The following is a 13,285-nucleotide window of genomic DNA, read 5'->3' as shown; positions in this document are numbered from 1 at the left end:
GGGTACAGAGATGGATGGGGTGGTCATTTAACAATCATGTTAAACACTACTATTGCACACAGATTGAGTCCATGCAAATTATTATGTGATTGTTAACCACATTTTTACTCCTGAACTTATTTAGACTCGCCATGACTAAAGGTTGAATACTTATTGATTCAAGACATTTCAGCATTTCATTTTTAACTAATTTATACAAATTTAAAAAAAAAAAACATAATTCCACTTTGACATTATGGGATATTGTGTGTAGATCAGTGACACAAAATCTGAATTTAAAATCTGAATTTAAAATGTGATCCATTTTAAATTCATGCTGTAACACAACAAAATGTGGAAAAAGTCAAGAGGTATGAATACTTTCTGAAGGCACAATACATTTTTGCATCAGCACAATAGTGCACAAGGATGGATAATTCATAGTATTTCCTTCTTCACAAGTAGATTCACTCATTATAAATCTTAAAAATTGAATGATTTGTTTCCAATCGTCCCACTGGTGTCTGCTCTTTACTGTTGATCATATGAACCCTTTCACTGCTATCATTGACACTGTCTCTGTTGGTCCTTCAGGAAATTCCTGAAACGGAATATTGATTGTTGCTAAGAGACCAAATTACAACAGAGAAACACAGTAGAGAAATGTAGGATTAGTTTAGAGAAGGCATAGACAAATTGTGCACGAGAGAGAGAGAGAGTAAGAGAAAGAGAGAGAAAGAGGGAGAGGGAGAGATTGAGAGACAGATTCTAAAATGAAGCGATTCCCAAACTATCCATAACAAAGCCATCACCTACAGAGAGATGAACCTGGAGAAGTGACCCTAAGCAAGCTGGTCCTGGGGCTCTGTTCACAAACACAAACAGACCCCACAAAGCCCCAGGACAGCAACACAATTAGACCCAACCAAATCATGAGAAAACAAAAAGATAACTACGACACATTGCAAAGAATGAACAAAAAACTGAGCAAAACTAGAAAGCTATTTGGCCGGGACACACACACACACACACACACACACACACACACACACACACACACACACACACACACACACACACAGTGACAGAATACCTGACCACTGTGACTGACCCTAAAGTAAGGAAAGCTTTGACCATGTACAGACTCAGTGAGCATAGCCTTGCTATTGAGTGAGGCCGCCGTAGGCAGACCTGGCTGCCAAGAGAAGACAGGCTATATGCACACTGCCCACAAAATGAGGTGGAAACTGCACTTCCTAACCTCCTGCCAAATGCATTACCATATTAGAGACACATTTTTCCCTCAGATCACACAGACCCACAAAGAATTCGAAAACAAATCCAATTTTGATAAACTCCCATATCTTTGGGTGAAATACTACAGTGTACCATTCCAGCAGCACGATTTGTGACCTATTGCCACAAGAAGAGGGCAACCACTGAAGAACAAACACCATTGTGAACACAACCCATATATATGTATGTTTCTTTTTTTTCTTTTATGAGTGTAATGTTTACTGTTCATTTTTTAGCGTTTATTTCACTTTTGTCTATTGTCTATTTCACTTGCTTTGGCAATGTAAACATACGTTTCCTATGCCAGTAAAGCCCTTTGAAATGAATTGAATTGAGAGAGGAAAGGAGAGATTTCAAACCTTCAAAATATCCTGTGTATTGAGCTTGTTGTTGTATTTATGTGTGAGAGAGATAGTGTCTCTCAGTCACACATAAACACACACTGTCTGACGGTTTTACATGAGTATCATGGGAATGGACCTGACGTCAGATTTCTTCCGTTCATTCAGGGATCTGTGGGTTAGAGCCTGGAAGTGCTGAGCGGAGCAGCTCTTTAGGTCCCTAATCAGCCCTCTCTCCCTGGGCAGGTCGCTGGACCTCAGTCCCCTGGCCTCCATTTTGCGCCTCCCCCTTCCCCACATAATAACCATCCCTGTCATTATTCAATGTTTCCTCATGTGAACCCTCAATAAAGGATGCATAAAAAAATATATGTGTTGGTGAATTTTAGTGTGTAGTGGGGGCTTGTGATGTGTTTTATTGTAGCGTTCATTGCTTGGCTGATGGAGCTACCCTGCCTGGTCCTATGCCCAGTCAGGTTGGGGTAGAGTGAGAGAAACATTTTCATAAATGGATAAACATTTGGCAGCCAGAGGCATTTGAGTCGGGAGATGTGTGGATATTTGGCATATTTTTAGAGCCTTTGTGAGATGTTTTAAAATGAAACAGGAAGTGTGGAGGTTTATGCCCATGGCACCCACCCTATTTTCCTCCCCTCGCCCAGTCAAGAAAGACATAGGCCCAGAGATAAAACAGTATGTCAACAGCCTGGCTTCTGCCAACGGCTGGGCAAGCAATAAACCCAACAGCCTCTCAGTCCACTCCAGTTTGTTGACACGAGTAATAAATATTCCAGATCATTTGTTGCCAGTCATCCATCAAAAGACAGTTTTCTTTATAAGTGAATCTGTTGAAATGTTGTATAATTTAGTGCACCACACATTTTAATCTGTTAATTGTGTAGCATTCACTTGAGAGTAAGGACATCCAAATGTGAGATTATTTTAGATGTATTTATTTATAAGAAATACTGGGTTGGAAACATTCATCAATAAGAATACATTTTGACAAAAACAAAATATACAATATAAATAATAATGCTAAAAATGTAATCTGTAAAACATGTAATACAATTTCCATACTTCTAAAATAGTATCAAATAAGTTGGAGAAAAAACAATCATTTAAATTAATACATTTTGGAGTTGACATAGACAGGTTGGTTGTTCAGCAACTAAACCGAAGCGTGCACAACTATGGGGGAAAACAGACAGGTTTGGCTTAGATTGCTGACAACATGTAAACTATATTTTGTTTTATGTTTATTGAAAACATAAAACCTTTGCACAATAAACACTTGTTATCTCTCAAATACATGGTTAGCTGATTAGAGAATTTTAGCCATATTAGCATAGACATGACATGAGTCCAAACCCCCTCAAAACAAGAAATGGTATCAATAACAAGATACAACGAGCTGAAACAAGCCACCTACGATTCCCCACATGGCAGCTTCTTGTCATGGTTCCTATCTATCTGATCATTCAGAATCATAACACAACACAGCCTTCTGCCTCATCGATGAGAGTGCATAATTTTCATGACGTTGTCAGCCAACCCATCTATACTGTACACACAAAAACAGCTCAAATCTTTGCCATATATGGCAAATTACATAGTTCAGGCCTGCCTTGCTGGTGATAACTGGACTCCATTGGCTCAGGCCTGCATGGGGGCGGGCTCAGGTACTGTTCAAACTCACTGCGGTCCAGATCATACAGCATATCTAGGTGAATCTGCTCCAGATAGAGCTCCAGAGAGAGGTCAGTGGAGGAGAACAACTGGAGGCCCTGGGCCATGAAGTCCCCCTGCTCCCAATGAGACACAGCATAGGCTGGGCTGGGGACCTCACACTGCTGCAGCCCATGCTGGGTAGAGTAGTATGGGTGAGGCTCTGCTGGGTATGTCCCTGTGTTAGAGTATTCTAGAAGCTTGTTAGGGAATGTGGCTGATGGGTCTGGGTAATTGGACCTGTTTGGGTAGGTCCCGGGCATATGGGAGAAGTATGCCTGGGAGTTTGGGTAGATGGCTGGGTTTGGGTAGGCTTGCTGCTGATGGCAATGGTTCTGGATTAGGTAGTTGAGAGGGACCAGGGCCTCCACAGGTAGGGTTTTGGGGCCCTTCTTCAGCTGCTTCTTCCTGCGGGGCCGGTACTTGTACTTGGGGTGGTCGATGGTGTGTTGTACTCTCAGGCACTCTGCTTCCTGCATGTAGGGCCGTTTCTCCGCCAGAGACATGTCCTTCCAAGTTTTACCTGCGGCAACACAATCGTATTAGTTATTAGTATAGAAACACCACAAAACACACAATATGCATGCTACATTCAGCTAACTTGCCATGTCTGTCCTCATCAATTGGTTAATAGGCGAATAATGATTTTGGTAATTGTTGAAATATGAATAGTCTCATAATAGTTTTAAGACAAATGGAAATTATGTGAATAAAAGTTACCGAGCATTTTGCTGAGTTCCTTGTTCTCTAGTTCAGGGTTGAGTTTGGCAAGGCGTCTGCGTTCCTCCTTGGTCCAGATAATAAAGGCGTTTAGCGGCCTTCTGACCCGTGGCTCTGCCAATGGTTTCGGCTCAGGACTAGAGCAGCTGGAGTCGGAGTTGACCGAGAGATGACTGGATGGGACAGAGCCGAGGGACTGCGCCTCGGACATCTGCTCACTCTGGAAAGACGCACTGCAGAACTCGTCGCTTTCAAACATGGCTTTCGTTATGCAAAGATCGGAATGTGGGGGGATCCGATCAAAGTACATGGTTATGTATCTTTTTTTTTTTTTTACCTTTGATGTTGCTTTGAGGTTGCTCTCCTACTCCACTAGTGATGGACATTGGCTATATGCGTTCCCGGGTGTCTATCCACCAATAGTAGGCCAGGAGGAGTGGATTTAAGGTGTCAAATCAAGGTGTTCTCTCAAGTCAGTGATAGTTCTTGATGCCTCGCTCAATCTATCATCAATCAATCAAATGGCCATTTAATGTTAAATCAAAAATAATACATGTAGGCCCTATTATTTGCCTATCGAATTTAAAATATATATATAATTTACTTTTTAAAATGATCCGTGATAAATGCTCTCATGATTCGGTACAATGACTGCTCGATTGGATCTCGACAATCTTGGCAAATTTGATGTGGGCCGTCTTTCCCTTTGAAGTTGGAGGCTAAAAATAACGTATTCCTTATGGATTTACCTTTTATGAAGCTGGTGAATTCCTATGCCTTGCCCTGTGCCAAATGAATCGGATGCCTACTTTATTCCCCTTTTGAAATATATTTCGTTTTTCTATTGATGCCTTACTTCACTTTCCTCTGTGTGTTATAAATACAATTAAATAAATTGGACATCCATCCTCTAACATCAAAGTTCTCTGGCAGAACTTTAGTTATTCATTATAAGTCACGTGCCAATTGCCCGATCCTCAAATCAAATCCAATCAAATTGTGTTTGTTAGCAGATGTTATTGCGAGTGTAGCGAAATGCTTGTGCTTCCAGTTCCGACAGTGCAGTAATATCTAACAGTAATCTAACAATTCCACAACAACTACCTAATACACACAAATCTAAGTAAAGGGATGGAATAAGAATATGTACATATAAATGTATGGATGAGCGATGACCGAGCGGCATAAACAAGATGCAATAGATGGTATATAATATAGTACATACATATGAGATGAGTAATGCAAGATATCTAAACATTATTAAAGTGGCATTATTAAAGTGACTAGTGATCCATTTATTAAAGTGGCCAATGATTTCAAGTCTGTATGTAGGCAGCATACTCACTTATCAGGTCCACTGCCTCTCTCAAAGCACGTTTTACACATATGGGGACACTGAAACAAACGTGATCAAGGCAGGTTTATTACAGGATTATATACACACATATTTACCCACAACAAAAGCGATATCTAAACGTTTGATAAGGGTGCTTGACAAGCTTATCTTTGTGTGTGACAGTGGCCTATTTCAAGTCGATTCATCAGCAGGCCTATAATACAATAGTCTATTGAGCTAAAGCCATCTTGGACATTCTGGGGGTTTTCATGGGTTAGCACAAAGACGTATCCAGCATGTAAAAATATATACTAAGAAAAATATGAAGCCTATTTTAAACAGGCCTTTTTGACATCTTGGCCATGTTCGTGTTGCCTTTGCCGTGTCAGCCATTGCCGTGTCAGGTTTTTCAGAGTGATAAGATTTGCACAGGAAGTCCTAAAAGGTCAGGAAGGAAAATCTATTGGAGTTGTGTGGGACAGTACAACCCCCCAGGGAGCTAGGGCGAGCTTGTTTTCATATAAACATGTTTCATTTTCACAACTCGTGATATTGTTCATGAACTCACAAATTTAGATATTAAAATGACCTCAGTGCGTCAACAAACCCTGGCTGTGAAGCGCAGCCTTTGAGTTCAGTCAGTGTATTCCTTTTGATTTGCAATTTGCATGACTGGTCTATTACAGAAAAAGGCCTAACATGATAGAATTCCTCTTGGTTTCATATGATAATCCCACTCTATTGATACCACATCTGATTATACATCCCATCAACTTCAACAAGAGGCTAGTGTCATTACAGCAGTTTATGCAGATGTAGAATCAACAAGACACAGGCGAGCGCCTGTCATCCATTCTGGTTTGCGCCACCTGTCATGTTTTGTTGTGGCTAGGCGTTGTGGAAAATACACACGGCACAGCAGTGTCTTCATTCATTTAGGCCTTCACCTGCACTGTTTTGCAGTGACAGATGAATTGCTGAATATGTCTTCAGGCCCCGTATAAAAAAAAAGGTAATGGGAGTTGACACCTTGATCAAACAGACGAGTCAGTTCTGATGTTGCCTCGGTTCAGTCAATAACAAGGTGATCAAGGTTTCTTTTTCTCCGAGATGCTCCTCTTTTAGACTCTTCAAAGTCAAAGATCAGTCTGGGCGTCGGCGCAACGAAACTTTGAGCCCTGAGGTGTATGTTTGTGAATCGATATAATGTATGTTTGCTTATTAGACAGTCTAATGATAACAGAACGAAGTAATCGAATTTAGGCGCTCCAATTAAAGCATAGGCTGATGGCCACACTAAATATGTGTTAGTAGGCTATAGCCCGATTTGTTCAAATTGATCTGGCCCCTATAGTTAAAGATGTCAATGACATTTTGTCACATACTGCGTTCATGATCTCTCACAGGGTTCGTTAATCAAGATTATGCGCTTGACATTGCATATGAAACTAAGTTATTTAGCCCAATAAAAATAAAACATAATTAAAAAAATATATCCTTATTATTTACTAGCGTACTTTAGAAGCATAATAATAGCCTAATAAGACACATAAACATTTTATTTTATCCACACAAAATGCATTGCAATATATTTTAGGAAATGTTAGAATTAAGGTTGGAATCCACATCCGAGTGTTAAATAGCACACACAGGCAGCGGCCGTGTGAAAACCGCTAATGGTTTGAATTAATTAGCTTGAATGACTCAGCATGAATACAATAATATTCGTTTCAGTTGACATTTCTGTAAATAATGTTTGACATTCAAAATAGCGTATCTTATTTCCCCCCTTATCTCTGGTATCTATTTACCTTTGGCATTTACTGGTCAGAAAATAAAAACGTGATTTATTTTTATAGTTGTTCCAAATGTTCATTATATTCTTAACCATGATTTTGTTATGAATTGAAGGTAGATGTGTGTAATCCCATTGGTTTCTTAATAAATTAATGGATGGCAGTTGATCCACAGTAGGCCTATCATTGCATTGTTTCATGCATTCCATTGTGAGTGTTGAAATCCAAACAGCTAGGGACAGTGATGTTGCTGAATGGTCACTATAATGTTTGAATGGGGATTGTTCTCTGAAGATTCCGCATCACAGTGTTCCATTGTATTGGACAGAAGTCATATATGAGACACTCCTGAGACACTCTCTGTCTTCAGTCTGATTTGGAGTGAGTCAGGATGGCCCGGGTGGAGCGATCAGCATTGGAGGTCTCCAGGGGTCTCCACTACAGTCTCTTCACCCGAAGAGCACCTTCTCTGGAATGGGTCACCTTCTCCATGGATGTAAGAACAAGGATTCCCGCTATGACAGTGTCTTGGATGTGGATGAACCTAGGACATGCTGGAGCCAATGCTGTCCCTCGATGGACCAAGGATGTACAGTACAGTAGGAAGAGGAAGCTCTTTGGATGGGTCAGAACAAAGATTCTTGCTATGACAGTCTTCGATGTGGATGTTCCTACACTATCCATAACCTAGAAAGGTTCTTCAGCTGTCCCCATAAGATAACCCTTGAAGAAACATGTTTGGTTCCAGGTAGAACCCTTTAAGGCCCAGGTAGAACTCGCTTGGGTTCAATGTAGAACTCTTTCCACAGAGGGTTCTACATGGAACCCAAAAGGGTCTACCTGGAACCACAAAAAGTGTTATCTTATGGGGACAGCTGAAGAACCCTTTTGTAACCTGTGTAGGATATGCTGGAGCCAATGCTGTCCCTCAATGGACCAAGGACATACAGTACAGTAGAAAGAGGAAGCTCATTGGATGGAGTGACATGAGGCTGATAGCCATGCCTGGATATAATTATCATCACCACCAATGGGACCATTTTGTTTTGTGTCCGTGTGGTTTGCATGCAGGGGTTACGTTTGCATGTGGTGGAACTGAAAGTAAAATGTTCAGATCCTACTGTTCACCATCTCCCATCCTAGGATGATCTTCACCAACTATACTTTGAAGCTCTGTGTATTAAAGTAACTCCAATGACAAATGCGTCACTGCATAACGGAGACATAAAGAAAGAGCATTTCTAACAAGAGGATGTTTGTTGACGGAGCTCTTATAAAAGAGTCCCGTGTGGAGATACAGGTGAGTTTCCTCACAGTGGTTCATCATAGGAACCTGTGATGAGGTTTGAGCTGTGAGCTGCATTGGTTCATGAAACTGTGTGAGAGGGAGTGGAGGGGGAATCTGGTGACTTTTGTTCAGACTCCTAGTGTATTGTATGGGCTCAGATACACTGTCAAGCTAAGGCACTATTCTATGTAACAGTCGTGTTCCCCTCCTCTCCCAATTCAATTCAGCAGGCTTGCCCCCCTCCTCTATTCCTGCACACAGTCAGTGCTAATCATGTGTCTGCGCACACACCACATAGACCCAGGTCTCAGCCCTGGGTGCTAGCCCCGGCACTTGTAAACAGTGCCCTGCCCTGTCCTACGTGGGGATAGCTGAGACGATTACATGCCCCCTGGGGTGGCGGGGCTTAATGTGGTCTCGTTAGCTGAACACAATGATGTCCCCACCTCTCAGAGCAGATAACACACCAGACCCCAAACAGAACTTACAACGGTACAACCACATCCTCAGACCACCAAACCCTAGCTGGCTACAGTGCTGCAGCAGCAGGGACCAGACACAGAATGGGTGTATTCGGCTACATCATTTTTGGGATCATTTCATCATGATTATTGCTTTATTAGGGTGATTTGTGCTTCTACATACATTCGAAATAGCACATCTGCTTTTCCTCAAGTTTTGTTTTCAACATTTAGTTAAACGTCCACATCTTGGTCACTGAAATAAGACAAAAGGATAACAAAATCAAGGTATTTATATTACGGTGTTGTAATACATTCAGTGATGAGGAAGTACATCTAAACAGTATAACCCGCACCTTTGCGAGAGCACAACACAGCTGGTTCAGAAGAACAAAAGACACCTCTAGAGATCCAATAGGAACCAATGATGACTCTGTCCATTGTGTCAGCCTACTGTGTCACGATGCAGAAACAAACGTCAGTGTTCATATCCCATGAACCGATTCAAACTTTATTCCTCCCTAGTGAGTTATCCATAAGTGTCTTTCCCTGTAAAATGCATTGCTCAGCAGCTCTGAAATACACTATTGAAGGAGGCTTCAAACCTTTCGAGTCAATTCTATTCTTTGCAAATTAGGAATTGTATTCTGGACCTGGCTCTCTGATAAGACCCTTATCTGTTGAATTGAGTGGTTTGTTTATTGTCCGGGCTGTTGAGCTTTGGCATTTGATGAAGTATTGTATTGCCACAGCGGGCTATTGCCACTACATTCAATACAGGCAGTCTCAGTTACTGAGCCTCTCTGCCGTTCTACCCAAGCACTGCTGTCATGGAAACTCTATCTCATCATGGTCCTATGCAATGTGCCAGATTCTCATATTTTACCCAAAGGTAAAGACTTGTCCCCTAGTGAGTGTATAGCCCCTTGATCTGACCCACTGCTCCTCCCTGTCCTGTCCCCGGTCTTGTCTGTGTGATCTGCCCATTGCCCAGGTCCCCTGGCAGACAGACAGATAGAGCTCTAATTATTAACTGGTCTAGAATCAGTATCAATGCATAGCCCTCACTAGACCTCTGCGATACCATGATATCTGTGTCTGTCCTAGGACGGCCTACTCAGAGATAGCAGATAAGTAATCACAATGCTCTGATCTGGTCTGCTTGGGCAACGACAATATTTGAATGTTTAATTAGATAGTGTGAACTGGGCAAACTATCAGACTCAGACATTAGGTTATTTGTAGCACAAGCCATGGTAAATGCTTGACAAACTCACGGCAAATCTTTTTAGTCTTAAGTAGGAGAAATGCTTAGACCACTCGATTGACAGGCCATGTGAATTAAGTTTAGAACAAATGTTTAGTCTGGCTAAAGTGTAATTTAGTTTAGTCTAAAACACTTAAGTCTACTATTATACAAATGTGGATGCTTTCTGCGTAGATACTTTAAATTCAACATGAACTCCAGACCAGGGATTTCAGAGAAACCTCTCAAAAGTTTAAACAGTCTCTTCTTTTTTTAAATGTTCAGACCTGATCCAGATTAAAAAGGATTTCTGTTGCTTTGAAGATAAGGACTGCAGCTCTGCCATAAACAGTAATTGTGTAGTTTCTTTCCTGTGGTGTGATTTATTTAAAGTATTATGCTGTAAGGTTTCAGGCTCGTTTTCCTGGCAGGGCCTGTCATGTGTGTACTGTATCTACTACGTGTGTATGGAGTTTATTATTGGCAACAAGATGCCAATCATGAGACCCCCCCCCCCCCCACACATACCCAGAAAAACACTCACGATGGCCTTCGAATTCGAATGTGACATGTGTACAGTATATACAGAAATAGCATAAGACATTTACAAACGCTATAACTAAATGCGTAGTAAGATTAGGACATTTTACATTTAAGAAATTAAGTTCTACACTAAAATTCCCCTAATATTGCAATTGTAAAAGTCTAAAAGGATGTTCAGATCTATTTCACCTTTGGCAATTGATATTACAAAACACCCAAGCAATTTGATTTACATACTGGAAGATAATATTTATTTGTATTATTTTATCTGTATTAAGTTATTTATGGAGAACACATATAGAAGAGGCCGGGGAGTATGACTTTTCTGATGCCATTTATTCTGGAATGCCAATGGGACAGTATGTTGTAAATTCAATAGCTTACATCTGTTGGGAAGAATATGTACAGACGACTACACAGTATACATATGCGTTGTTTAAAATAATGCATCTGATCAAATTAAAATCATTAGGAATGATGAAGAAATTAAAGGTGATTAACTATATGGATGTTGTTTTGCATGTGCACATATTTCCGATTGCATCAAAGAAGCCCTTTAGTCAGATGCATGTTTTCTGAACTGGGGGTGCACTCTAATGGAGGAATTCCAGAAATGTGATGTGGAATACCTTGTCCCCTTCCTGTCTGAAAGGGTGATCATTTAGATAACAACCAGGAAGTGTTTTTTGAGCATTACATTAACATCATGACATTTTTTAAATACCTTTTACGTTTCAGTCAGCTTTAGAGCATAACAGGGGCAAAACGGCAAGTGTGTGCTTCAGATTGTGTTCCAAACAGGGGGTGTAGAATCATTCCAATGTCCAGGCCAGGATACAGCTGCCTATGACTAATTTAAAAACCCCTTCTCAATCTAAGGCAGGCCTTTTCACATGTAACACACAGCATGCATCTGTTTCCTGTTTTCATTCAGGGTTTTTATTTTCCTTATTTCCCCCTCACCTGTTGGGGTCTACGTTCCTTCCATCGTGTTGATCATTGGTGTATCTCAGTAAGGGGACCTAAAGCACCGCCAGCGGATGTGATCATTACAGCACATTCATCTTAGACTGCCGTGCGGACATTAATCAAAGTCAATACATTAGTCAAAGATTTTTTACTATTTTCTATATTTTAGATTAAATAGTGAAGACTTCAAAACTATGAAATAACACATATGGAATCATGTAGTAACCAAAAAAAAGAGTTAAATCAAACCATATTTTATATTTGAGATTCTTCAACATTTGCCTTGATGACAACTTTGCACTCTCTTGGCATTCTCTCAACCAGCTTCATTAGGTAGTCACCAGGAATGCATTTCAATTAACAGGTGTGACTTGTTAAAAAGTTAATTTGTGGAATGTCTTTCCTTCTTAATGCGTTTGAGCCAATCAGTTGTGTTGTGACAAGGTATGGGTGGCATACAGAAGATAGCCCTATTTGGTAAGACCATATTATGGCAAGAAGAGCTTAAATAAGCAAAGAGAAACGTCAGTCCATCATTACTCGGAGACATGAAGGTCAGTCAATCCAGAAAATATCAAGAACTTTGAATATTTTTCAAGTGCAATCGCTATGATTGAACTGGCTTTCATGAGGACCGCCACAGGAAATGAAGACCCAGAGTTACCTCTGCCGAAGAGGATAAGTTCATTAGTTACCAACCTCAGACATTGAAGCCCAAATAAATGCTTCACAGAGTTCAAGTAAGAAACACATCTCAACATTACCTGTTCAGAGGAGACTGCGTGAATCAGGCCATCATGGTCAAATTGCTGCAAAGAAACCACTACTGAAAGGACACCAATAATAAGAAGAGTCTTGCTTGGGCCAAGAAACACAAGCAATGGACATTAGACCGGTGGAAATCAGTTCTTTGGTCTGATGAGTCCAAATGTTAGATATTAAATCTAAAATAATAAAATAGATTATTTTGTTTAACGATTTTTTTGTTACGACATGATTCCATAGGTGTTATTTCATAGTTTTGATGCCTTCACTATTATTCTACAACGTAGAAAATTGTACAAATAAATAAATCATTGAATGAGAAGGTGTCCAAACTTTTGACTGGTACTGCACATTCACAAATATGTGGACACCCCTTGAAATGAGTGGATTTGGCTATTTCAGCCACACCCATTGCTGACAGGTGCATAAAATCGAGCACACAGCCATGCGATCTCCATAGACAAACGTTGGCAGTAGAATGGCCTTAATGCCTCCTGAGTGGTGCAGTGGTCTAAGGCACTGCATCGCAGTGCTAGCTGTGCCACTAGAGATCCTTGTTCGAGTCGAGGCTCTGTCGCAGCCGGCCACGACCGGGAGACTCATGGTGTGGCGCACAATTGGCCCAGCATCGTCCGGGCTATGGAATTGTTTGAACGGCAAGGATGTACTTGTCTCATCGTGCTCTAGCGACTCCTGTGCCGGGCCGGGCCGGGCGCATGCACGCTGAAACGGACGCCAGGTGTACGGTGTTTCCTCTGACACGTTGTGGTGCGGCTGGCTTCCGGGTTAAGCGGGCATTGTGTCAAGATGCAGTGCG

At 41.1% G+C, this 13,285-nt stretch overlaps 1 protein-coding gene across 1 annotated transcript; it reads right to left on the bottom strand.

Moving 5' to 3' along the window:
* Nucleotides 1–3,199: 3,199 nt before the first annotated feature.
* On the bottom strand, nt 3,200–4,473 carry LOC110535014 (uncharacterized). Its single transcript, XM_021619900.3, has 2 exons — nt 4,065–4,473; nt 3,200–3,867 (listed from the first exon to the last, which is right to left on the bottom strand). Exons 1-2 carry the CDS (start codon nt 4,372–4,374, stop codon nt 3,200–3,202), a joined length of 978 nt encoding a protein of 325 aa, XP_021475575.3. The 5' UTR covers nt 4,375–4,473.
* Nucleotides 4,474–13,285: the final 8,812 nt, after the last annotated feature.

Source organism: Oncorhynchus mykiss, chromosome 11 (genome assembly GCF_057628025.1).
Source record: "Oncorhynchus mykiss isolate SJ-2025 chromosome 11, ASM5762802v1, whole genome shotgun sequence".
Classification (NCBI taxonomy): domain Eukaryota; kingdom Metazoa; phylum Chordata; class Actinopteri; order Salmoniformes; family Salmonidae; genus Oncorhynchus; species Oncorhynchus mykiss.
The sequence above is the reverse complement of the archived record's forward strand: the minus strand, read 5'-3'. Positions and strand labels throughout refer to the sequence as shown.

What these genes read in the sequence shown, in the direction of transcription:
- LOC110535014 (XM_021619900.3), bottom strand. Translation starts at nt 4,374, where the DNA reads ATGTACTTTGATCGGATCCCCCCACATTCCGATCTTTGCATAACGAAA. An exon ending in GGAACTCAGCAAAATGCTCG is followed by an intron (nt 3,868 to 4,064) that starts GTAACTTTTATT and finishes GTGTTGCCGCAG; the next exon opens with GTAAAACTTGGAAGGACATG.